We start from the raw sequence: 25718 nt of genomic DNA on the forward strand, positions 1-25718 counted from the left end.
GAGGATCAAGCATCGTGCAGTCACTGAGTACCTTCATTTAAAAGGGAATGACACTGAAAGAAAATTCATGAAGACATGCAGCAAACATTAGGGGAATCATGTCCACCATGCACCTCAGCCAAAAACTCAGCCAAAAACTTGTTGCTGGATTTTTTTTGGCACAAAAGCAACTGTGGCCATATTGCACCTATGTATTAGTATTATGTGACAATGACATTGACGTTTCTTAATTATGGTTTATATCTGGCTGAAATATCCTATTAGTTTTAAATAAGTAAATATCTTTTCAGTGTTGGAATTATCACCTATGATTCGTGATAAAGTCAGGGAATCTTGAATATTCATAGGGAGGTGGAAGGCTGTTTGTCATGCCATGTGATATTGTGGACATTCTATAAGGAAATGTTTCACAGTGAGTTGACAAGAACAAGGGAGACATTCTGGATGATTTACTTTCATGAGAAAGTACAAGTGTGTGAGATGTGCATGTCCAATGTGTAGTCTTGTTAAAATGACTTCTTCATGCCGATTCTTATGGAGACTCGAAATCCACGGCTGAAATTCATGTTTTATTTGAAAAAGTTTATTGTTTGGTTGATTTTGCCAAATTTGTGACCACTGAGCATTGAGAATCTGTTTGATGATAAGTCTGTAATCGGAATTTAGAATTTTGTAAAGCCTTAGGTTTATATTTGTAGGATTCTTTGCTGCTCAATCAGCACTTTCATTATCATCAATGTCTGCATGTCCTGGGATCCAACAGAAATTTACTTGCCTTCTTTTGCTTTTGAGCTTCACAAGATTAGCTTGTATCTGCTGAAGGATGGGATGTGATGGTGTCTGCTTTCGTTGGAGAGAATGTATTACACTTAATGAATCTGTGTATATGAGATATTTCAGAAGAGGAGAGGATTCAATGTATTTTAAGGCTATTAGTATGGCAAATAGCTCAGCAGAATAGCTACTACATTCATTTTGGAGTAGCTGTGAGATGACAGTGTGTGGAAGGACCACTGCTGCACCCACTTGGGTATCTGTTTTTGAGCCGTCAGTATATATTTGAAGATATTCAGAGAACTGTGATGCATGCATCTGTTTTATGTTAGCATTTGCCAGAGCACTTTTTCCCCACTGTTGAAAATATGTGTCACAGTTAGGCATGAAAGTGTGCATGGTGGAATAGTTATGCTATTATCCTCATATATGTTGTCAAAGCTTAGACCCCATTTTGAAATTAGTTCTTTTAGTTGTATTCCAGCTGGTTTATTTTGGGTTTATTGTTGTAGAGGTTCTTCCACTGTGGATTAAAGAGATACCGCCAAGTACAACAATGAGGAAGTTTATTTGTTTAAGAGTTTCATGGCGCATTAGCATGATGAGGAAGACTTCAGATTTTAGTGGCTTAGTTTAATAGCAGCATTTGCCTCCGGAGATATAGTGAAGGCTCATGGGCCTCCACATATAAGCTTTGTACAGGCAATATTCTGTAAACCCCTAAGGAAATTCTTAGGGCATTGTGATGTATGGAATCAAGCCATTTATTAACACTTGGTCTACAAGAGCTATACACAGGGGCTCCATACTCTAGTCTTGATCTGGTTAAAGCATGATATAGGTGAAGTAGTGTAAACCGAACAGCTCCCCACATCATTACAGGCGCCTCCATAGCCAGGTGGGCAGGAGCAACAGTGTGTAGCACACGCTTTTTGATTAGACCGGGGTTCGAGCCTGTGACCACCAAATACGGAAAGGTCAGGGAATGATCACCGCATATCCCTGGAGCAATATGGCCTTAGTTGCTAATGCTCCTATATAAAAAAAAAAAAAAAAAAAAAAAAAAAACAAACATCATTGCAGAAAGAACTCTGAGAATATTTAGTTTTTTTAGACAGGTTTTTCGGAGGCATTTGATATGTTCCAAATAGTTAAGTTTTTTTATCGAGAGGCAGGCCAAGCAAACATATACTATTTGCTAGAGTTATCAGCTGGTTTTCTAGTCTTATTTCTGGATCTGGGTGCATTTTTCGCTTTCTACAGAAATGTGTGGCAATTGTTTTTTTGTTGTGATATTCTGTATCCATTGTTTTTTGTCCACAATTCTATTTTTTTAACTGCACTTTGTAATTGCTTTTCAATCATGTTCATATTTTGTGAATGGCATGAAATGGTAACGTCATCTGAAAAAAGGAATGTTACAACTGTGTTCGGTAGGTCTTTTGTAATAGAATTTATTTTTATTGCACACAAAGTTGCACTCAGCACTGGACCCTGAGGAACTCCTTCTTCCTGAGTATATGTTTTGATATTTTACTTGGAGGGTTCAGAGCTTCAGAAAATTTTGTATTAAGATTGGTAGGTGTCCTCGCAAACCAATGTTACAGAGGTCAGTCAGAATGTCGTATCGCCAGGTGGTGTCAAAGGCCTTTTCCATGTCAAGCCTGATCATAATTAGATGCTCATTCTTTAGAAAAGCATTGCGAATATTTGCCTCTGCTTTTATCATGGGGTCCAGAGATGAACTATTTTTACGAAAGCCATACTGATTTGTGTTTAGTAAGTTACGTTTCCAAGAACCTGATTAGTTGGTTGTTCACCATTTTCTCTAAGGCTTTCCCAAGGCAACTTGTTATAGCTATTGGTCGATAATTAATTTGTGGGCTCATATGATCTTTTCCAGGTTTAGGGAAGGAAATTACAAGGGAGTGACACCAAGAGTTTGGATAATAGTTTTCCATATAAATTCTATTGTATAGTATGAGTAATGCCTTTAGAGATTTTTGACTAAGTTGTTGGATCATTTCATAGCAAATGTCATCGAGTGCTGCACTCATCCTGCTGCACTCTTCCTCAACTTAGCCAGAGCTTTTTGCAATTCTTCTATGTTGAAAGGCTGATTATATGGGAGTTGCTGGCTGGTTTTAAAGTTTAGTTTGTGTTTTTCAGCTACAGTTTTCGTTTTCTGAAAGGAAGGGATATATGCTGATATATTTGCAAAAGTAGTTGCAAGTATGTTTGCAATTTCCTTTGAGTTATTGATCTCGTCCATTCCAGTTTATTAGTGGAGTTGGAACTGAAAGAAATTTCCCATTAAGTTTTCTGATTTTGTTCCATATAACATGGGTATCTGTATTTTTGTTAATTGTGGAGGTGAAACATATCCATGATTCCTTTCTACTCTTACGCTGGACATAGCTGGCTCTAGCTCTGGCTTTTTTAAAATTTATGAGATTGATGGAGGTGAGATACTTTTGAAAAACATTCCAAGCCTTATTCTTCTCTCTTTTGGCTATATGGCATTCATCATTCCACCACGCTATGACATGTTTATGAAATTTTCCTGAAGACCGAAGTACTGCAGCTTCAGCTGCTATTAAAATTTGGTTTGTGACATAGTTATAGTATTGTCTATAGGCTGAGTGGTGATTATTTGTTTATCTATTGCCACAAGTGTTCTATATTTTGTCCAGTCAGCTTTATGAAATCTCCATCTTTTTTGGCCATCGTGATGGGTAACATCATTTGTTAATATTTTGCAGGCCACAGGGAGGTAGCCAGGTGGGCAGGAGCAGCAGTGCGTAGCACACGCTTCTTGATTAGACTGGGATTCGAGCCCATGACCATCAAATACGGAGGATGCGGAAAGATCAGGGAATGACCACTTCATATCCCCGAAGCAATATGGCCTTAGTTGCTAATGCTCCTAAAAACCAAATAACAAACAACAGCCACAGGGAGATAGTCATTAAGAGGATTATTCAAGGGTGTCCATTCAATAAGTGGATTCAGGATTATGGACATAAGACAAACCCTCTGTCCACATATCATTGTGGACAGAGGGTTTGTCTTATGCTGTTAGTAAATGTCAATTGCAGAGGCTGTTCCAGTGGGCAAATGGATGTATGTCTTAACTCCAGTGTTAAGGAGTGAAAGATTTTGCTCTTCCAATAATTTTTCAATCAATTTACCATGTTTGTCTTGGTGGCAAGATTCTCACAGAGGATGGTGTCCATTTAAATCTCTCATGATACAAACAGGGGGGATAGCAGCTGGGTTACTAATGCTTCTAGATCTGCATACTCTTGATTTGGGGGACCGGTACCTACAGACAAAACCAATTTCCTTCCAGTGAGACCAGTGAGAATGTAAACTGGATTGAGACTTGTACTGCAACTTCTTCCAAAGACGTTTGTTGGAAGCGTTTACATGAAATTCTGGAGTCTATTAAAATAGCCATTCCACCATGAGCGCCACTGAAAGGAAATCGGTTTTGTCTGTAGGTATTCTAACAGTTCACTGCTATGTTTACATGTGGAGTTAGGTTAGTGTCTTGAAGGCAAACACCTACCGGTGAATATTTATCAATTAAATCACGAATATCATTGATGTTACTGTGAAAACTTTGACAATTCCACTGTATTATTGTATGCATTATACTGGCTTTGTATTTGTATCTGTCTTTTTGCAAATGGTGGTCTACTTAGATCATTCAGGCCTTTTCTCTTTTCTGGGGAAAAATGGATAAACATCCATCTCTTCCTTGGCATGCATCTCTAAGATTAGCTCCTCTGAGACTTATTTTTCATATGTATCCATATGATTGTGGACAGAGGGTTTGTCTTCTGTATCTATATCTTTAGTATTTGTGGTTGGCTGTGACATGGAAGATGTGTTTGGCAGAATTGTAACTGGTGTGTTGATGGCTTGATTGGAGGTTGGCATTGAGAATGACTTTATTGATGAAGCTAAGATTGCCTTTTTTAAAATTTGAAGTTCTTCCCAATATCAGCTATAGAGATTTTGGGAAGAACTGTAACATTAGTTTGAACCGCAGTGGTAGTGGTAGTAACAGCAGTTATCTGTTTATGCTGTCGGACAGTTGCTGCATACGAGTGTGTTACTGTAATTGGCGATATTTGTTTCTTTGCTTCAAGATAGGTAACTTTATGCTCAGTTTTGTACTTCTGAATCATTTTTTCTCTTTTCCATGTTTCACATGAATGCTCAAATTTCTGACATTTGAAGCATCTGACAAGGATCGGTATACATGGTCAGACATGACAGTTCAAATATTTGGCCTTTACAAAAGTTAGTGGATTTGACAAGTTGAATGTTAGTATGATGTTTCTGGTTGGAAGTAATGAGCCATCCTTTTTAATTAGGATTCTCTTAACCCGAATAACATTTTGGTCTGAGAGTTCTCGTTTAATTTCTTCCTCAGATACATGTAGAAGATCGCATTCTGTTATAACTCCTTTTGAGTAGTTTAAGGTGGCATGAGGTGATGCTTCTATGGGAGTTCCTCCAAGTGTTTTCAATTTAAGTAACTTCTCAGAATGCTTGTGTTGTGTTGTTTCAACAAGTATGTCACCTGATTTTAGTCTTCAAACCATATTTGGTGAGCCAGCAGCATTCTTTAAACATTTCTGGATTAGAAAAGGAGAGAGCTTGCTGACTGACTGACTGGTCAGTCAAGGAATGTATTATAAGGAAGTTAGGCCAGATATTCTGGTCTGTATCCTTCTTTTGTCTCTTAGCATAGGAAGGAAGGGTTGTGATCTTCCTGCTCTCTAGAATGTGATGGGGCATTGATCCTACAAGAGTCAGTATTGGTATAGTCCATCTTTGCTCCTTTCAGCCCTTGGCAGATTAACTTTTCTGCCAAGGTTTCCAGCCCCACCATGAGGAGGCAGGAGCAGTGCCTGGTGTGACCAAGCGAAAAGTAGTAGGTGTTAGTAATAAACTATTAAATAAAGAAAGGTGACTTTCTTTCCTTGCTCTGTAAAAGTACTTTTGGAACAAGAGCTGTTATGAAATAACAGATTGCTTAACAACAGGAACATAAAAGAACTGTAAATCACTTTTAGGAAATTGCACTGAAAGCACAGAGAAATCACTCGGTCGCAATCGCTTGACACCCAGGGTCCATGGGTTCTAGAACTTAAGCATGCATGAGACAGTGATGAAGATACACCCCACAGTGGGAGGCCTGTTACCATGCCAACACCTGCAATGTGGATGCCATTCATGAGCTGATCATGCAAGACTGCATGCAGAATAACACTGAAGGACGTTAAGACAACATTCAACATCTCCCATGAGCAAGCTCACAATATTGCAGTAAATACTTTAGGAATGAAGAAGATTTCTTCAAGGTGGGTCCCTAAAGTGCTAGATGCAGATCAGAAGTGGAAAAGAATGAGATGTTTTCATGAGATGTTTTCATGAGATTGTTCAGCATTCTGAAACTAATGAAGCTCAGTTTTGGGGGTGGTATGTCACTATGGACATAACATGGGTTCACCACTTGAACCTTGAAACAAAAGAACAATTGAAAGAATGAAAAGCATCCCTCTTAACCCCCTCCTAAAAAGTTTCACGTGCAAAAGTCAGCTGGAAAAGTCATGGCATCTGTCTTATGGGATGCAGAAGTAGTGATTATGGTTGATCACCTGGAATGAGATGCCACTATCAATGCCAAGTATTATTTTAACTTACTGGGACATTTCCACAAGGAATTGAAGCTCAAGAAGTTCACAAAATTGGCCAAAGGAGTCATCTTGTACCAAAACAATGCACCACCACCACCACCACCACTCACACACAGCATTTGTAACTCAGGCAACACTCGGTGAATGTGGGTTCAAGTATTACAACATCCCCTCTACTCTCAGATTTGGCTCCATTGGGCTATTTTCTATTTCCAAATCTCAAGAAGGATTTTAAAGAACAGAAATTCAACAGTGACAATGCTGGGATGAATACAGTCAACAAATGGTTTGAGTCAAAATTTTCTGAATTTTATTTGGGCAGGTTATGAAAGCTAGTGGATTGTGCCAGAAATTGTGTTGACTTAAAGGAAATTATGTTGAAAAACAGATGGGTTTCACAACTTTCCAGCATTCCTTCTATGAGAGATGAGAAACTTTTCAACCTCCCTTTGTATAGATTGCTTTGAACTACCCTGTATTTTTATTTAATTATATAAATATACATAGATTAACTCATTATCATAATAAATCATTAGCTATCTCCTTGAAAGAATTGGAATTGTCATTTACCATCGCATCTTCCATTAAATGCATTCCTTTTATAACCATGGGGGCATTCGGTTTTAGAAATACAACGAAAGCTACCAACTGCATTTACACAGGTCTGTAATTCAGTGTTGCAATTATGAATTCCCTCAGAGCATTCATCAATATCTGAAACATAATGGAAATATGAATTAACAATATGTTTTAAAAGTAATAACAATAACTCACTTTATGAACTACAGATAATACATATGAATTGTTGGAATGCAAGCTAGGAGCCCGTTTCTCAAAACTACAATATAAGACAAAGCTTAACAATGAATCATCTTTATATTTAGCACTCATGCACTAAATACAAAAGTGATTCAAAAATACACAATTTATATCTAAAAATCATTAATTTAATTTCATTTCATTCATTAAATTTATAGTAACAAATGTTTTTATAATCAATCTTAAAACTGTCCATACATAGCAAAATAGTCGATTTATAAAGTTGTGACAAGTCTACAAAATGTTTAGTAACTCATTTGTAAATAGAGTGGAATCTCCAAAAATCTATACCATGAAGTGGCAGATGCTTTTTTTGCTGAAATATAAAAACTTTGAGTATATATCAGGAGCGGGAGTGCAGTAGCACACGCTCCTTGAGTAGACCAGGGATCAAGCCCCTGACTGCTAAATACGGTAGATCTGCCAACCCGCACTGGACCAGCGTGGCAGATTATGGTCCATTTCCCTCAGCATGAATTGTTGAAGAGGCTTCCATCCTGCAGTGGGTTGATAATGGCTGCAGTTAACTTAACTTAACTATGAATATTTAAAAGTGAAATGTAGAAAATTTGCAGCACAATGACAGACCTAGCACTTCCATTATGAACATAATAGTGATAATATAAAGGACCTTAGTTTCAAAAAGTGAAAAATCTGTGTGCAAGAGAAACAGCTGAATCATAAGTGCAACTTCACGAAAGTTTGTTCTTGGTAGGTTCTGAAATTTTTGATAAAATCATTCTAATTGTGTACTACATAAACAAGTAAACTAAAAATTAAGTAATATTCTCTTCTAACTTAATTTGTGAATTTTACCACACAAAATGTGCAGGTTTCACTGGCAACATATAGTGTAGTGGAGAGAGAGAGAGAGAGAGAGAGAGAGAGAGAGAGAGAGAGAGATATGCAAATATAAACATAAAAAGATAGGAGCTCTTTTTTTATTAGCTTAGCTGGCTAACAATGAACTATTCAAATTGCACGAGACATTTCTTTCTAGCTTTTCTCATTCCATTTTAACTTTTCATTACATCAATGACAATGGAATGGAAGAAGTGAGCACACATTTTCTTCAGATTCCCATACTATTATTTATTTCCGTCATACCTCCGCATCTTTTAACATTCAATCCATTAATCATCAAGCAAATTTCATCATTAAATCTGATCCTTAAAAAGAAAAAAAACTAATTGCTAGAAATGAGATCAAGATGATAAATATTACCAACAGCTACCACTGCTTTTGATAAAGGCTGTACAACAAGATGCACATTGGGCCAACTCAGAGATATTTATAATTTGTATTTCAACTTATGAGTCTTTAGTATTAGTGGTGGCAAACTGTGTAAAGAAGCAAGCTGATATAGCATTGACAAATAAAAAGAAAAAACATATCATTTGTACATCCCTCTAATGATTTGTCTAACAATCCTCCCTTATATTTATTCAAACTGCCCATTTCCACAACACCATGGAAGTTTGTCCCAACAATCAATTATACTCTGACTGAAAGCAAATTTTTGCAAATTGATCCTACAACCATCCTTTTTCCGATTTAAATTTATGTTCCCTTATTTGTCTCATCTGAGAAAGAGTAAGGATGCCAACAGCATTTACTTTACTTAATCCATTTAAAGCCTTAAAACACTTGATCAAGTCTCTTCATAGGTGCCTAGTTTTGAGATGCTGCGATTTGAAGAATTGAAGTCTTTCTTGATAAGGGTACCCTTTTGTGACCCTGACTAATCTTGCTCTGCTCTACTCTGCACCTATTCAAAATAGATCCACATACTTCCTAAAATGAAACTACCAGACCTGTATGCAATACTCATTATTAATACAATGGGATAATCCCCTCCTTATCTGTGCTGACAAAATTCCTGCATATCAACAGTAATTCTACGACTCATCCTAGCAGTCTGTCTGCACTGCTCAGAGAACTTCATGTCAGACTATGATTGCTACTAGGTCATTTTCATTATGCTTCCTTGAATGTGGTACCACCAAATCAATACATTATTCTGGGATTACTGCTGCCCAAATGCAGTATTCCCAGAAATTTTTGCATCTATTAATGTTACACCTCAATTTCCACTTCTCAGCCAATTTGCCTAATTTCTCTAGTTCTTGTTGCTGTTACATACCCTGATTTATTCCTGTCATTGTTAACCACCCTGCCAACTTTTGATTAATACAATGTTATGTCAATGATTAATACAGTGTCAAAATATCATCTGAAAACTTAGATAGTAAGCTTGCTCTCTGATTCATCCAAATCATTAATAAATATTGAAAACATTAAGTAGGTCCAGCACTGATAAAAATAATAAACAAGAATAACCAGCCATATACCTAGTAAAATGTTTATACATACTAGGTACCTGTTTGCTTATTCTTATTTCTTTTTATTATTTTTTACCATTGAAAGCTTTGTGGGCACTTTTTTAAAAATTCGAACAGCCAAAGATCTAACCATCCGATTGGACACATATTTATATGAACATTTTTTTAAAAATTATTTTCAGGTCCTGAATCCTGGACTCCAAACCTGTTGAGATACTGAGGCTATTGCAAATACTACTGACCTCACTCAGCTTGTTCATCTACCTCACATCAAAATACCAAAAATCCTAACCATACACTCAACACTCCTGAAGTTTTTCTCAATGTTAACGGTCCTCTAGGCACTTCAGATCACTACTTGGTGATGGTCTCTTCTCCATTAAAGCCTCTCCCCCCATCTCTTCCCCCCCTGGTCATTCTCAGCCTCACGTCATTGGCATTACAAGAATGTAAAACGGATGACCTTCCTTTTCTTGGTTGGATTACTGTTCACAGTTGCCCTGTGAATATCATTCACAGTTGCCTAGAGAATTTACAAATGTAAAAAATCTCATCTAACTGGAAAAAGTTAGCTTTTGGTATTACTGAAATTTGTTTGGTGAATTGTACCAAAGAATGTGGTAGATACAAAATTCCAGACTGCATTGTTAAAAAAAAAAAGAATGGTAGATATTTCAGAAAACCTTTGTGATAAATTGCTTGATCAACATAAAATAAATCGCATTTTACATTATAAATAGATGACAAAACTGATGTATCAAAAGATGCATATATAACTGCTTATGTTCAGTGTGTGTGGGAAAAATATGTAAAGGAGGTTTTTTTGTTTGTTTTTTTTTTGTTTTGCAATTATACTGAAGATAGAGTTATGACTTTAGAAGTGTTCAATCTAATTAACCATTTCCTAAAGGAGAATGGGAAAACAAAATAAAATGGAAGAACTGCACTGGACTCAGCACAGATGGCTCCAAGTCAATGTCTCAATGAAGAGGCATTGCTAAAAAAATAAAGAACACCCCTCTCTCCCCCAAACTATCTGGACACATTGTATGCTTCAAAGATACACACTTGCATCCAGATCCAGAAATATAAGTGAGGAGCTACAGAATCTACTGAAAGCTGCTATCAGAATAGTTAACTATGATCAAACACAATCCACTAAGAGGAGCACTAAAATTATATGATGATATATGAAGGCAGAACACACAACGCTTCAATACTATTGTAAACACATGCCTCTCTCTCTCATGCCAAAATGCTTAACAGGGTATTTGCACTGAAATCTGAAAGCGACAACAGTAATGATAGCATGAAATAAATTTGTATCATTATTGTTTATTGTTTTATTTCAAAATGAAAATTTTATTCAGAAATTGGATTAAGAGAACATTTCTGAAAAACTAAGTAATTTGGATAAATGAATAAAAGGTTATCAAATGAATATACTGACTCAGAATAAAAGGGTAAAAGCATTCATAAAAAAGTAAAGAAACATGGAATGTAACTTCTTTTGACATATTTCTTACTTTTTATCCCAACAATGAAACGGCAGCTAACAAAAATCTTTTCCTCAACCACTTAAGAAACAATTTTTGTTTTGTTGTTTCAAAATCTGAATGGATTATAAACCCATTTGTTCTTGACAACATCTGTGAACCAAGGACTTCTGAATAAGAGCAACTCACCCAAATATCCTCTGGTGGTTTCTTGAAAAGTATATTTATGCAGATTAGTTTCCTCAGTTTTGGTTGCATGTGATATCTGAGCTTATCAATGATTTTACTTCGTTTTTTGATGAAAAAAGGTTGTCCTTGTAAAAAAAAACAAAACAAAATACTAATCACAGCTGATAATGGAAAAAGGAACTTCAAGTTATGATTTCACCACGACACAACAATTTAATCAACTTCACAATATTACTACACAATATTAATACACCAACCATTGAGTTAAAATAATTTAATACTGTATATATACAAACAATACAGAGGATACTGTAACATAATCTATTTACAATAACTGATAATGAATAAAACCTAAAAACAAAATAAAATACTAAATTTTAAAATACAATAAAATATATAAAATTAAAAGCATTAAAACTGTTAAAACTATAGGTTTTAACAGTTTTAACAGTTTCAAATAGTTTTAACAGTTTTAATTTTATATATTTTATTGTATTTTAAAATTTAGGATTTTATTTTGTTTTCAGGCTTTATTCATTATCAGTTATTGTAAATAGATTATGTTACAGTATCCTCTGTATTGTTTGTATATATACAGTATTAAATTATTTTAACTCAATGGTTGGTGTATTAATGTAATATTGTGAATATGAACTTTCCCAACCTCAGAGGCCTTTTTGAAGATAATTTAATCAACTGTGTGTGAATAGCAAACTCATCCATCGGACTAAATCATGTATGTGTAACCTGAAGCTTATGAACCCTTGCAAGATGTCACATTATTGGTTAGTAATATAAAACTTTTCTGCTTATTAAATATTTTAAATTTTGTTAAATATATTAATTACAAATACAGCGGTCCATCTCCAACCATGGAAGCTATGCTCTCAAAAACAAGACAGCAGTAGTGAATAAGAATCCTTTGTGATGCTGCATGAGAATGAATGCAATGCCATAATTATTAGATCTTTTGTTAGAACATTATTAGAACAAAAAATAAGAGATATTTTAAAGTCCATACTGCACTAGAATTTAAATTTCACTGAAAACATATACAAAATTATATTAAAATACAGCCACAGGATTGTTTACTAGTAAGACTCACTCATCTAGACAGGAAAAACCTATAACCTATGGTTTTTCCTGTCTGGATTTCTGTTTGGATTGTCAGTTCAACATGAGCTGATTGTGACTGTTTCAAGAAAGACACTATTTCAGACTTTATCCTCTTCAGAAACATTGAGTCAAAGTTTTATTTATAACAATGGCATTGCTGTTTAGATTTGGCTGTCAATACCATTTCCAAAGTTTCATCAGGAAAGATCTGAACTCAATTTTTGTTTTCTCACCTGGCTGAATATTTCTCACCCTCAGCACTGCTATGAGGAATTGTTAAAATGCCATGTATGAGTTTGGACAAGTATGACTTTAGACAATTTGTTATATTTCAAGCTTCCCTGTGCTCTTGCCTGTTCAACCATGGACCACTCACCGTACATCAATTCTTTTTTCTTTTATTATTACGACAGAAGCACTGATACTGAAAATTACCTATTTCTTTATCTTCAATAATACTAAGAAGTACTAGATATTTTTTTTTTTTTTTCAAATTTTGTGAAATCAAATCATTTCAATTTGACTAAAAAAATTTGTTCTCCAAATTGCACTGCTGAATAATGAATTGGTTCTCCAAATGTGATTATATTTAAGTTAAAATTAAATCATATTTATCTTAATGCTTCTGAAACCTCAGTTAGCAGCTTCCTATCTATGAATTCTGTTTGGAGCCAGAAGACTTTCGACTGCTATTAAGGTAATATTTTGGTATTAGGAATTCATAACAGAAAGTCAGATGGCTGTCAAACCAAATCCACAATTTACCAAATTTATTCATAAAGTTATACAGCTGCTATGAATGTATTGAATATTTGAAGCTGTAACATTTAATTGGATTGTAACAATATACAATCACTGCAATGGCATATTCTTAAATTAAATTTAGACTATAATCATGCCTCACACTAGAGAAGCAAAGCAAAAGGCTCAAAGCAGTGGGAATGCTTTGGTTAGGGAGAGAAATGCCAATGGCAGTTCTCTTATGAATCAGGATATTATGATGTGCACTGCTCATTGCCTCTTTGCAAAGTTACTTTACAATACAGTCAAAGGGGGTGCTCGCATGTTTGTTGCAAGGAGCGCAAGAAGATTATGCAACAAAATTTGGTGTTCCAATGGGCTTACATGTGAGCTTGAAAAGCAGGGTTCATGCCTTAGAAAATATTAAAATGAGAAACACATCAAACATTCTAACATCAAGCAGGCAGCTGAGCTGCCAGTTCAATTCTAGAACTTGCAGCTAAGCATCAAAAAGTGTGGACTACTGCAAGGCTGAAATTCTATGTGCTTGAAAAAGTTGAACATGTAAAATTGACCAAACAGGTCAATTTTACATTTCACCTGCAATATATTCATAATTACATCCACGATCTTTTAGCATTAGCATTAGTATAGGCATTTGATGCAAGAAAGCAAGCTTATGCAGCATCAGCCAAAAAAAAAAAAAAAAAAAACCCACTTCCACTTCACCCCTCTGTTCGTTCAAAATACCTGTCCAGCTGAGCCTTAAACTTATTTAGGCTATCAACCTCCACCACAAGGGATGGAAGTCTGTTCCACCAACCAACCACCCGCTGGCTAAAGGCAAATTTCCGCACGTCTATCCTACATCTGTCTTTCCTCAATTTGAATTTATGCCCTCTCAGGTGATTTTTCTGAGCTAGAGGAAGAATCCCATCAGCATTGAGCATGCTTAAACCATTCAAGGCTTTATACACCTCTATCAGATCACCTCGCTGGTGCCTAGTCTCCAGACACTGTAATTTGCAAAACTTAAGCCTTTCTTCGTAAGAGCACCCCTTTGTTCCATTCACTAATCTTGTTGCCCTTCTCTGTACTCGTTCCAGCAGCTCTACATCCTTCTTGAAATGAGGCCTCCAGACCTGTATACAGTACTCTAGGTGTGGCCTGACCATTGCCTTATACAAGGGAATAATCACCTCCTTATCCCTGCTAGAAAAATTCCTGTATATCATTGGCAATACACCATGAGCTACTCTTTCAGCCCGTCTGCACTGCTCAGAGAACTTCATATCTGCCTGCACAACCACCTCCAGGTCCCTTTCATTCTCTACCACTGTCAGTGTAGTACCACAGAGTTGATACGTTGCTCTGGGGTTGCTGTTTCCCATGTGTAGTACTTTACATTTGTCAATGTTAAACTTCATTTGCCACCTCTCAGCCCATCTGCTCAACCTTTCCAGATCCTGTTGCAGCAGCATAGTGTCAGTAGTGTCCTTGACAACCCTGCCAACCTTTGTATCGTCTGCAAACTTGGACATTAAGCCCGATATACCATCATCAATATCATTTATAAATACAGAAAACAATAATGGACCCAACACTGAGCCCTGAGGGACTCCACTAATAACATCAGTCCACGATGAGCAGTGTCCATCTTCTTGAAGTATATTGCACAAGTTACAGTGTCTTCATTCACTAGCAATGCCTTCTGCATGAAGTCCATGTCACTCGCATCATCCTCACTAATATCACGCCTGTTATTCTGTAACTTTTACAATAGCTGAGGCGCCTCTGTAGCCAGGTGGGCAGGAGCAGCAGTGCATAGCACATGCTTCTTGATTAAACCGGGATTCGAGCCCATGACCACCAAATACGGAGGATGCAGAAAGGTCAGGGAATGACCACTGCATATCCCTGGAGCAATATGGCCTTAGTTGCTAATGCTCCTAAAAACCAAATAACAATAACAATAACAACAATAGCTGAAGCAAGCACGGCCAACCAATTTCATTGGCACTCAGACTCAAGAACACTGTAGGTTTAACAAGTTGTCTAATCATAGTGAATAGATAACACTTATGTTGAGCCCATTAGTAGGTCAAGTTTGGAATTGTCCTTAGGAAGACCAAATTGTTTTCAATTCAGCTGTTAATGTATTCTTTGGATTGAACTTGCTTGCAGATCAGTTTAGTATCTTTACCTATGTATTTGAAAGCCACCATCGAGATCTCAATCTCACTATCTTCATTGCCATGTAAAGGAGATGATATGGAGTAATACCACGTTGGTCAGATCGTCTGAGCTCATTCATTGCCATCATGAACAGAGTCACATGTAAATTTTCTCTGAATTTTCTGAATTGTCCAAGATAAATGCTACAAAAGAACAGTTTCTCTGTGTGTATTCGTCAAAAGTAAGCTCTGAGATAAGTTAGTTTCCCTTGGGGCGATTCTAAGGTATTTATCATTGCTAGAAAATATTAAAATGAGAGACCCATCAAACATTCTAGCATTGAGCAGGCAGCTGAGCTGCCAGTTCAATTCTAGAACTTGCAGATAAGCATTAAAAAACACAACATACCCAGAAACAGAAATCTCTCATCCCACAAGAGGCAGCTAGTGTTACTGAAACAGGAAGTATATTGTGTAAAAAAGATAAGTGGAAGAGGACCAGGATATATCTGTCAGGGGCTACAGTTGATGATGTTGTGCAGCAATTATTGTCTTTTAAGGGTACAAAAGATGATACTGTGGTACACTTTGGTATTGATGGTATCAGGAATAGATCTGAGGATTTACTTATCAGGATAGATAAGTAAATCCTCAGATCTATTCCTGTTGAGAAAAAGTCACGAATCAGGATTAAATTTGAAACTGTTTGCTTGTTTGGTTTTTTTTTTTTTAAGGAGCATTAGCAACTAAGGCCATATTGCTCCGGGTTATGCGGTGGTCATTCCCTGACCTTTCCGCATCCTCCGTATTTGGTGGTGACGGGCTCGCACCCCGGTTTAATCAAGAAGCGTGTGCTACGCACTGCTGCTCCTTCCCACCTGGCTATGGAGGCGCCAAAAACTGTTTGCAATTCTACTGACACAACAGGATGGAATACATGACACTTGCCAATCAATTTGACCTTGGAGAGAGAGTGTGTGCAAGGCTTGTGGGGGTATTTCTGAGAACAGTCTGTACTTGGTAACAGGAGAAGCTGTTTTTACAGGGATGAACATGGTGAGTACAATGTGTACAGAAAGGACAAGTGATATTCTTGGTTAAGAAGCACACAGAATCTAAGGTAAGGTGCAATGTTTAGTCAGTTTGGTATGATACAAGCACTGGGAAAATTAAAATGAAGTAACAGTAGTAGTAATAGCAATACGCTATAGGCCAAATGACACTGATGAGTATAATGAACAACTTTACAGACAGGACGAGTAGGCCAGTAGATGGTAATGTCATATAATGGGGATTTCAAGATATTGACTAATACTTGTAGACTGGTCATTCATATAGTATCAAAACTTTTCTGGATTTAGTGGATGACTTTTCTATGGTGGCAGCATGTCAGAGCGGCAAATACGGGGGGTCTAATTATCCATTTCCTACTATGACTTGATGAGTCATAGTAGGCAACAAGAGAAAGCAATACTCTTGATTGTATTATAAGCAGTGACTCTTCATGCATTAAGAATCTCAACACAAGGAACCACAAGGTGACAGTGATCATAACATATTAATTTGGAGTTTACTTAAACAGTCATTTAAGTCATCTTTCATAAACATGACTATAATGGCCTTAGACAGTTTTTAAATTACTTCCAGTCGGACCAACTGATGACATAACAAAATGAAAACTCTAAGTGGGAAATATTCAAGAAAATAATCATTGAAAATACTAAGCTTTTTATACCAACAAAGGGAGACCATTGAAGATTTAGATCTAAATGGATAACAGATATGAACTGATGAGAATAGTGGCTGAGAAAAACAAGTAAAGTATGTGGTGCACTACATTTCAGGCTTGTTAGCAAATAGTACTAAATGATTTATAGCAAAACAAAAAAGAAGCAAAATACAATTACCATTATTACATGTGAACCAAGAAAATTTCGTTTCTGTGAAACTGTCACATTGCTCATTCATTCTTCTGACCAGCACATGGTAACAAACTTAATATCCAGTGCTTCAGATACAATATACGGTATATGGACAGCCTATGTGATATGTACAAAAAATAAATAAATAATAGCTGTTGTATTTCTATTGGCCAGGAAATTTGGAAAAGCTTGACAAACCACTATAAAAAGTTTAAATATAAAATTTCATGAAAATTTATTCACTAGGAGTCACAATATTACCTATAGTCCGGCAGACAAAGAAATAACAATTATTAGATTTCTATTGGTCTGATTTTAATGATAATTGAGAGGATTCTACAAATCTTTCTAAAAGGTCTAAACATAAAATTTCATTAAAATTCATCTTACGGGAGTCGAGTTATTACACAAGGATGAAAAAAATATATAGTACATTAAATTTTTTTGTCCTTGGATTTCTATTCGTCCTATTTTAATGAAATTTGGAATGGGTTGACAAATCTTTTTCAAAAGGCCCAAACAAAATTTCACGAAAATCTGTCTACTGGGAGCCAAGTTGTAACATGCAGATGTTTGGACAGATGGAGAAAGATAGGTGGATGGAATATGTGGTGAAGACAATAGGCACATTATGCATATATGATAATGAAATGAAAAATGCAAGTGTAGGTATAAAATAGCAGGGGACCTGGAACCCACAGTAAGCAGAAACTTATCTGCAATTAAGTCACTAAGGAGGGTAGGCAGGGTGAGGAAGATTTTGAGTAGTACTGGCTAAGAATACAAAGAAATATTAGTATATTAGAAAATTCTTTACTTTTGTAACACTAGAAGGAAAGCAATGAAGCACATTGGCCCACTAGATATGAACTTGTTCATGTTGCTAACGAATTAAATAAATATTTTACACCTCATTTACTGATAAAAATGTATATAAGGTTGGGAACAGCAGACAGTTATGCCAAGCTATAACTGTGAGCTAAATGATTTTGTGATAACTGAGAGGCAAGTGAAAGAGAAATTGCTGAAGCTAAAAGTAAATAAGGCATCTGGGGCTGACTGGATCCATTCAAGTATATTAAAATTAGAAGTAACAAACGAGGAAAGCAAACCTTTGGCCATAATCATGAAAGTATCCTTGCACTCTTGGCAGATTCCTAAAGATTGAAGATGTGCAAATGTCTCTCCTATTCACAAGTAAGATTGACTTCTCCAAGGAAAAATAAAGGGAGTCGGAGGTTAAAGATATATTGCAGGATCAACTTGACGGGAATGGAATTATATGGAAATCAGTTTGTTTGTTTGTTATTTTGGAGCATTAGCAACTAAGGCCATATTGCTCCGGGGATATGCAGTGGTCATTCCCTGACCTTTCCGCATCCTCCGTATTTGGTGGTGATGGGTTCAAACCCAGGTCTAATCAAGAAGCATGTGCTACCGCACTGCTGCTCCTTCCCACCTGGCTAGGGAGACGCCTGGAAATCACAGCAATGGTTTAAGGTTGGGGGGTCTAATTATCCATTTCCTACTATGACTTGATGAGTCATAGTAGGAAATGGATGCAAAAAAAAAAAAATTTAACATCATATACTTAGATTTCAGCAAAGTTTTTTTCACTGTTCCAATGGGCCATAATTGTATCATGCATACAATATGCATTTTGTTGGAAATGAAAAACTTCAGAATACAGGTGTTTTTTTGTGTTTTTTTTTTTTTATGGCTAACTGAACAATTACAGCAAACTATTCTGAAGTGTTTGTTATGAAACACTGCTGTAAAAATTGGGACAGTGTGGCATTAGAGGAAAGTTACTGCTATCTTTAAAAGATGGTTGAGTGGGAGAAGACGGAGACATAATGGTTTTAAATGGGCACTGCTCTTATGGGACTAATGTTATTAATGGAGTCCCTCGGGGTTCAGTGATGATGACATTTTACTGTTTTCAGTATTCTGGGGATATATTTGTTATGTTATGTTGTTATTTTAGGAGCATTAGCAACTAAGGCCATATTGTTCTGGGGATATGCGGTGGTCATTTCCTGACCTTTCCGCATCCTCTGTATTTGGTGGTCACGGCTCGAACCCAGGTTTAATCAAGAAGCGTGTACGCACAGCCGCTCCTGCCCACAGAGGTGCCGTATAAATTTGTAGATAATACAAAGGTTAGAATGGTGGTTAATGAGAGGATCAAGACACACTATTGCAACAAGATCTAGAAAAATTAGGCAGATTGAAGGAACAAGAATTGCCACCTCTCAGTGGAAATTGAAGTTTAACATCGATAAATAATCATTTGTTCATTTATCGATTCGATAATCGATCTTTCCAACTAAGAAATACTGTTCCAGGTTTAGGCCTAAATGGATGTCAGATGAACTAATGAGGCTCGTGGCAGAGAAGAAAAATGTATGGGATGAATATAAAGTATCAGGTAACACAGAAGCCTATGGCAGATATAAACTAGTCTGTAAACAATTCACAAAAGAGGTTAGGCGGGTGATGGCAGATTACGAGAAATCTTTGGCAAAGGATGCAAAGAAAACAGCAAAAAGTTCTTTACTTATATAAACTCTAGAAGGAAAGGAATGAATCAGATTGGACCACTTAACGTAGATGGGTTGACTATTGATGATTATGCTCAGATAGCTGATAAACTGAATGAGTATTTTGCATCTACATTCACACATGAGGAGTTATTCAATGAGGGGAGTGCCAGAACTTTATAAAACTCTAACAGGGAGCTAAGTGATTTTGTAAAAACTCAGAGCAAAGTGCAAGAGAAATTGTTGAAGATAACATAACAAAGGCACCTGGGGTGGATGGGGTCTATCCAGTTATATTAAAGGAGGCAGCAAAGGAAGTAAGCAAACCCTTAGCCATAATTCTGAGATCTTCCTAGGACACAGAGGAAGTCCCCATGGACTGGAAGTGTGCAAATGTATCACCAATCCAAAAAGGGTTTCAAAAGGCGACACAAGTAACTATAGACCGGTTAGTTTAACTTATATTCCAGGTAGAATAATGGAATCACTGATTAAAGAAGCATTGCAGGATCATCTAGACAAGACTGCAGTAATAGTTAAGACACCATGGGTTTGTTAAAGAGAGGTCTTGTCTGACCAATTTGATTGGATACTATGATGTAGTCACAAAGGAACTGAATTTCAAAAATAATTTTGATATCATATACTTGGATTTCAAGAAAGCTTTTGATACTGTTGCACATGGAAGACTGCTGTACAAATTGGAGTGGTATGGCATTAAGAGTTAGTTGCTACAGTGGATAAAGGGATGTTTGAGTAGGAGACAACAGAGAGGGGAAATCAATGGACACTGCTCTTCGTGGACAAATGCTATTAGTGGAGTTCCCCAGGGTTCGGTATTGGGCCCATTGTTGTTTGTATATTTATTAATGATATTGATGAAGGTATATCAGGTTTAATGTCCAAGTTTTCAGATGATTCAAAGGTTGGCAGTGTTGTTAATGACAGTAAAGACAGTATGCTACTCCAACTGGATCTACATAAGTTGGGCAAATGGGCGGAGAAGTGGCAACTGAAGTTTAACATTGACAAATGCAAAGTACTGCATATGGTAGCAATAACTGAATAGAAACTTACTGTGTGGTACTACACTCAGGGAAGTGGAAAGTGAAAAGTGCAGTCAAATATGAAGTTCGCTGAACAGTGCAAACGAGCTACCAGGACAGGTTATGGAGTCTTGTCAGTGATATACAGAAAATTTGCTAGCAGGGACTGGGATGTGATTTTCCCATTATACAAGCAATGGTCAGGCCACACCTAGAGTAATGTGTACAGGTCTAGAGGCTTCATTTTAGGAAGGATGTAAAGTTGCCAGAACGGGTACAAAAAAGGGTAACAAGATTGGTGAGGGGAACAAAGGGGGTGCTCTTATGAAGAAAGGCTTAAGTTCTGAAAATTGTAGCACCTGGAGAGTAGGCACCTGCAAGATGATCTGATTGAAGTGTATAAGGCCTTGAATGGGTTGAGCAAGCTGAATGCTGATGGGATTCTTGCTCAGATTAAGAACCTGAGGGGGCACAGATTCAAATTGAGGAAAGACAGTTGTAGAACAGATGTGCAGAAATTTGTCTTTAGCTAGTGGATAGTTGATTGGTGGAACAGACTTCCATCTTTTGTTGTGGAAGCTGACAGCCTAAATAAATTTAAGGCTGTGCTGGACAGGCATTTGGAACAAATGGAGAGGTGAAATGGGAGGGTTTTTTTTTTTTTTTTTGCTGCAAAAGCTTTCTTTCTTGCATTGTATGCTTCTACTAATGCTAATGCTAAATGCATATGGGCAGCAGTCATCCCAGAATAACATACCAATACAGCAGCATTACATTGAACATGGAGAATGAGAGAGACCTAGGGGTAAATTTACAATAACATATGAAGTTTTCTGAGCAGTGCAGACAGGCTGCTAGGACAGCTCAAAAATATACAGAATTTTTCTAACATGTACAAGAAGGTGACTATCCCGTGTACAAGGCAATGGTCTGAGGTGGCATCTTGAGTACTGCATAGAAGTCTGGAAGTTCCATTTAAAGAAGGATGCGGATTTCTTGTAATAGATGCAGGGAAGAGCAATTAGATTAGTCTAGGACCTGACTGAAATGTATAAGGTGTTAATGGATTGTGTAAACTAAATGCCGATAGTATTCTTACTCTTACACACACACACACACACACACACACACACACACACACACACACACACACACACACACACACACACACACACACACACACACACACACACACACACACACACACAATTTAAATTGAAGAAGGCTATTGAATAAATGTGTATGGATTTGCTTTCAGACAGACGTTGATTGTTGGAACAAACTATTATCTGGTGTTGTGGAATTAAGAGTATAGTAATAGTAGTAATTGTGGCATGTGATGCAAGAAAGCAAGCGTACAAGCTCATGTAGCATGCATCAGCCAAAAAAAAAAAAAAAAAATTCACACAACCATTTCCTCTAAATGCTTGTTCAGTTTGTCCTTAAATTCATTTAACTTATCAACTTCCCCAACTATAGATGGAAGTTTGTTCCAGCAATTAACCACCCACTGGCTAAAGGCAAATTTCTGCACATCTATTCTACACCTGTCTTTCCTCAATTTGAATTTATGCCCCCTTAGGTTCATAATCTGAACAAGTGGAAGAATCCCATCAGAATTCAGCATGCTCAACCAATTCAAGGCCTTAGACACCTCAATTGGAGAACCTCGCAGGTGCCTAGTCTCCAGCCACTGCAATTTGCAGAACTTAAGCCTCTCTCTCTCTCTCTCTCTCTCTCTCTCTCTCTCGTCTCATCTCTCTCTCTCTCTCTCTCTCTCTCTCTCTCTCTCTCTCTCTCTCTCTCTCTCTCTCTCTTGGTACGAGAATCCCCCTCACCAATCTTGTTGCCCTTCTCTGTACATGCTCAAGCAAATCTACATCCTTCCTAAAATGAGGCCTCCAGACCTGTACGCAGTACTCAAGGCGTGGCCTGACCATTGCCTTATACAGAGGGATAATCACCTCCCTTTCCCTGCTAGCAAAATTCCTGTATATCATTGACAGAACCCCATGACCTGCTCTTGCAGCCTGTCTGCACTGTTCAGAATCTGACTGCACAATTACTCCCAGGTCTTTTTCATTTTCTACCACCCTAAGTATAGTACCACACAGTTGGTATGTTCCTCTGGGGTTACTTCTACCCATACGCAGTACTTTGCATTTGTCGATGTTAAACTTCAGTTGCCACTTCTCAGCCCATCTTCCCAAATTTTCTAGATCCTGTTGCAGTAGCACACTGCCATTACTGCCATTACTGTCATTAACAACCCTGCCAACCTTTGTATCATCTGCAAACTTCAACACTAAGCCTGATATACTTTCATCAATATCATTGATAAATATACAAAACAACAATGGACCCAACACCGAACCCTGTGGGACTCCACTAATAACATTAGTCCATGAAGAGCAGCACCCATTGATTACCATCCTCTGTCTTCTCCCAGTCAACCATCCTTTTATCCATTGTAGCAACTTACCCTTAATACCAATCTGCTCTAATGTGTACATTAGTCTTCCATGCACAACAGTGTCAAAATCTTTCCTGAAATCCAAGTATATGATATCAAAATTATTTTTCATCCAGTTCCTTTGTAATCACATCATAATACCCAATCAAATTTGTCAGACAAGACTTTCCCTTAACAAACCCATGCTGTGTCTGAATTATTGCTGCAGTCTTGTCTAGATGATCCTGCAATGCATCTTTAACCAGTGACTCCATTATTTTATTCGGAACAGAAGTTAAACTAACTGGTCTGTAATTACTCGTGTCCCCCTTCGATCCCCCCCTTTGTGAATTGGGGATACATTTGCACATCTCCATTCTGTGGGGACCTCCCCTGAATTCAAAGATGTTCTCATAATTATGGCTAAGGGTTTGCTTAGTTCCTTTGCTGCCTTGTTTAATATTACTGGATAGATCCCATCCACCCAAGGTACCTTTCTTATGCTTAACTTCAACAATTTCTCCTCCACTTTGCTCTCAGTTATTACAAAATCATTAAGCACCCTGCTACAATTTGTTAACCCTCTGGCATTTTCAATCATTAATAACTGCTCATGTGTGAATGTAGATGCAAAATACTCATTCAGTTTGTTTTCTATCTGAGCAGGATCATCAACAGTCGAACCATCGATATCAAGTGGACCAATCTGATTCATCCCCTTCCTTTTAGAGTTTATATAAGTAAAGAAATTCTTGCCTTTTTTCTTAGCATCCTTTGCCAAAGATTTCTCGTAATCTGCCTGTGCCTGCCTAACCTCCTTTGTGACTTGATTACAGATTAGCTTATATCTGCCATAGGCTTCTGTGTCGCCTGATAATTTATATACATCGCATGCATTTTTCCTTTCTACCACGAGTCTTATTAGTTCATTTGACAACCATTTAGGCCTAAACCTTAAACAATATTTCTTAATAGGTATGAAACTTTTAATAGCTTCCAAGATTAATTTCTTGAATGCTTCCCACTTAGAATTTTCTGTTGGTAACATCATTCATTGATCCCACTGTATAGAATTTAAAAACTGTCTGAGACCACTGTACTAACCTTTACAGTAGAAAAAACACTTTTTTTTATCCTTGATGGTAATTATATCTTTAAGTAAATCCCACATCAGTACACTGTGATCATTGCCACCTAGTGGTTCCTTTATCTGCAAATTTTTAATACACGAATGATCACTGCTGATAACCAGATCAAGAGTATTACCCTCTCTGGTTGCCTCTCGAACATGCTGCTGCAGAAAACAATCATCCAATAAATCCACAAAAGTCTTACTAGTGTGCGAGTGACCAAACCGACAAGTTCCAGTCAATATCTGGGAAGTTAAAATCCCCCATTATAAGACATTTTGATTTACTAGCCCACTATTTCTCTGTACAATTGTTCATTGTACTCATTCAAGTCAATAGGCTTATAACACACTCCTACTGTTATTTTTGCTTTCACAGAGCTTATGTCACACCAAACTGACTCGACAGTGCACTGTCCATCTATATCAACTAGATGCACTTCTTTTGATTTTATGTTTTTCTTAATTAACAACATAATCTCTCCTCCCTTCCTATCATGTCTATCCTTTCTGTACACATTGTACTCCTCAAATTCCAATTCTGCATTCCTAATATCTGTGTAACACCACATCTCTGATATCCCAACAATATCCGCCTTTAATGTCTTGAGCAACGCTTCAAATTCATAAAATTTAGGTTTAATAAATTTAAGAAAGAAGTAGACAAATTATTAGATGGAATGAGCTTGTTTCTTTTCATCATTTGCTAATTCTAATACTAACACTTTTTTACTGTATGTATTAAAATAGTTGCAGTAAAGTCTGATGCATAAACAGTGTAGCATACTACTGACCAGTTCACCTTGCATCAATACGTTTTGATATTAAAAAAGTAAAGTGCAGCCATTATCAACCCACTGCAGGATGGAAGCCTCCTCAACAATTCATGCTGGGGGAAAATGGACCATAATCTGCCACGCTGGTCCAGTGCGAGTTGGCAGATCGACCGTATTCAGCAGTCAGGGGCTTGAACCCCGGTCTACTCAAAGAGCGTGTGCTACTGCACTCCCGCTCCTGCCCACTTGGCTACGGAGGCCTCGTTTTGATATTAGATTTTAATAAACTTTAAGTTCATTTATTAATAGAAATTCACTTTCTAAATTGGGGGTATTATCTTGGGGTCACAATCTCTATACTGTGTTGGAAATGAAAACCTTCAGAATAACGTTTTTTTTTTTTTTTTTTCTTTTCTAAATGAACTACATTTATTTAGTTCTTTTTCTACTTTTTCTTTTCTAAATGAACAACTACAGCAAACTAT

At 37.0% G+C, this 25718-nt stretch overlaps 1 protein-coding gene across 1 annotated transcript in view; it reads right to left on the minus strand.

The window, feature by feature from the left end:
- Nucleotides 1–25718, minus strand: part of LOC150086829 (uncharacterized) — a 641413-nt gene that overhangs the window by 317851 nt on the left and 297844 nt on the right. Inside the window, exon 15 of the mRNA XM_090372286.1 lies at nt 7059–7202. Within this exon, the coding sequence (XP_090228412.1) occupies nt 7059–7202 (144 nt within the window). The remainder of the gene's footprint in view (nt 1–7058; nt 7203–25718) is intronic.

Source organism: Mastigoproctus giganteus, chromosome 4, assembly GCF_048544385.1.
Source record: "Mastigoproctus giganteus isolate SK-2022 chromosome 4, ASM4854438v1, whole genome shotgun sequence".
In the NCBI taxonomy this organism is placed as follows: Eukaryota; Metazoa; Arthropoda; class Arachnida; order Uropygi; family Thelyphonidae; genus Mastigoproctus; species Mastigoproctus giganteus.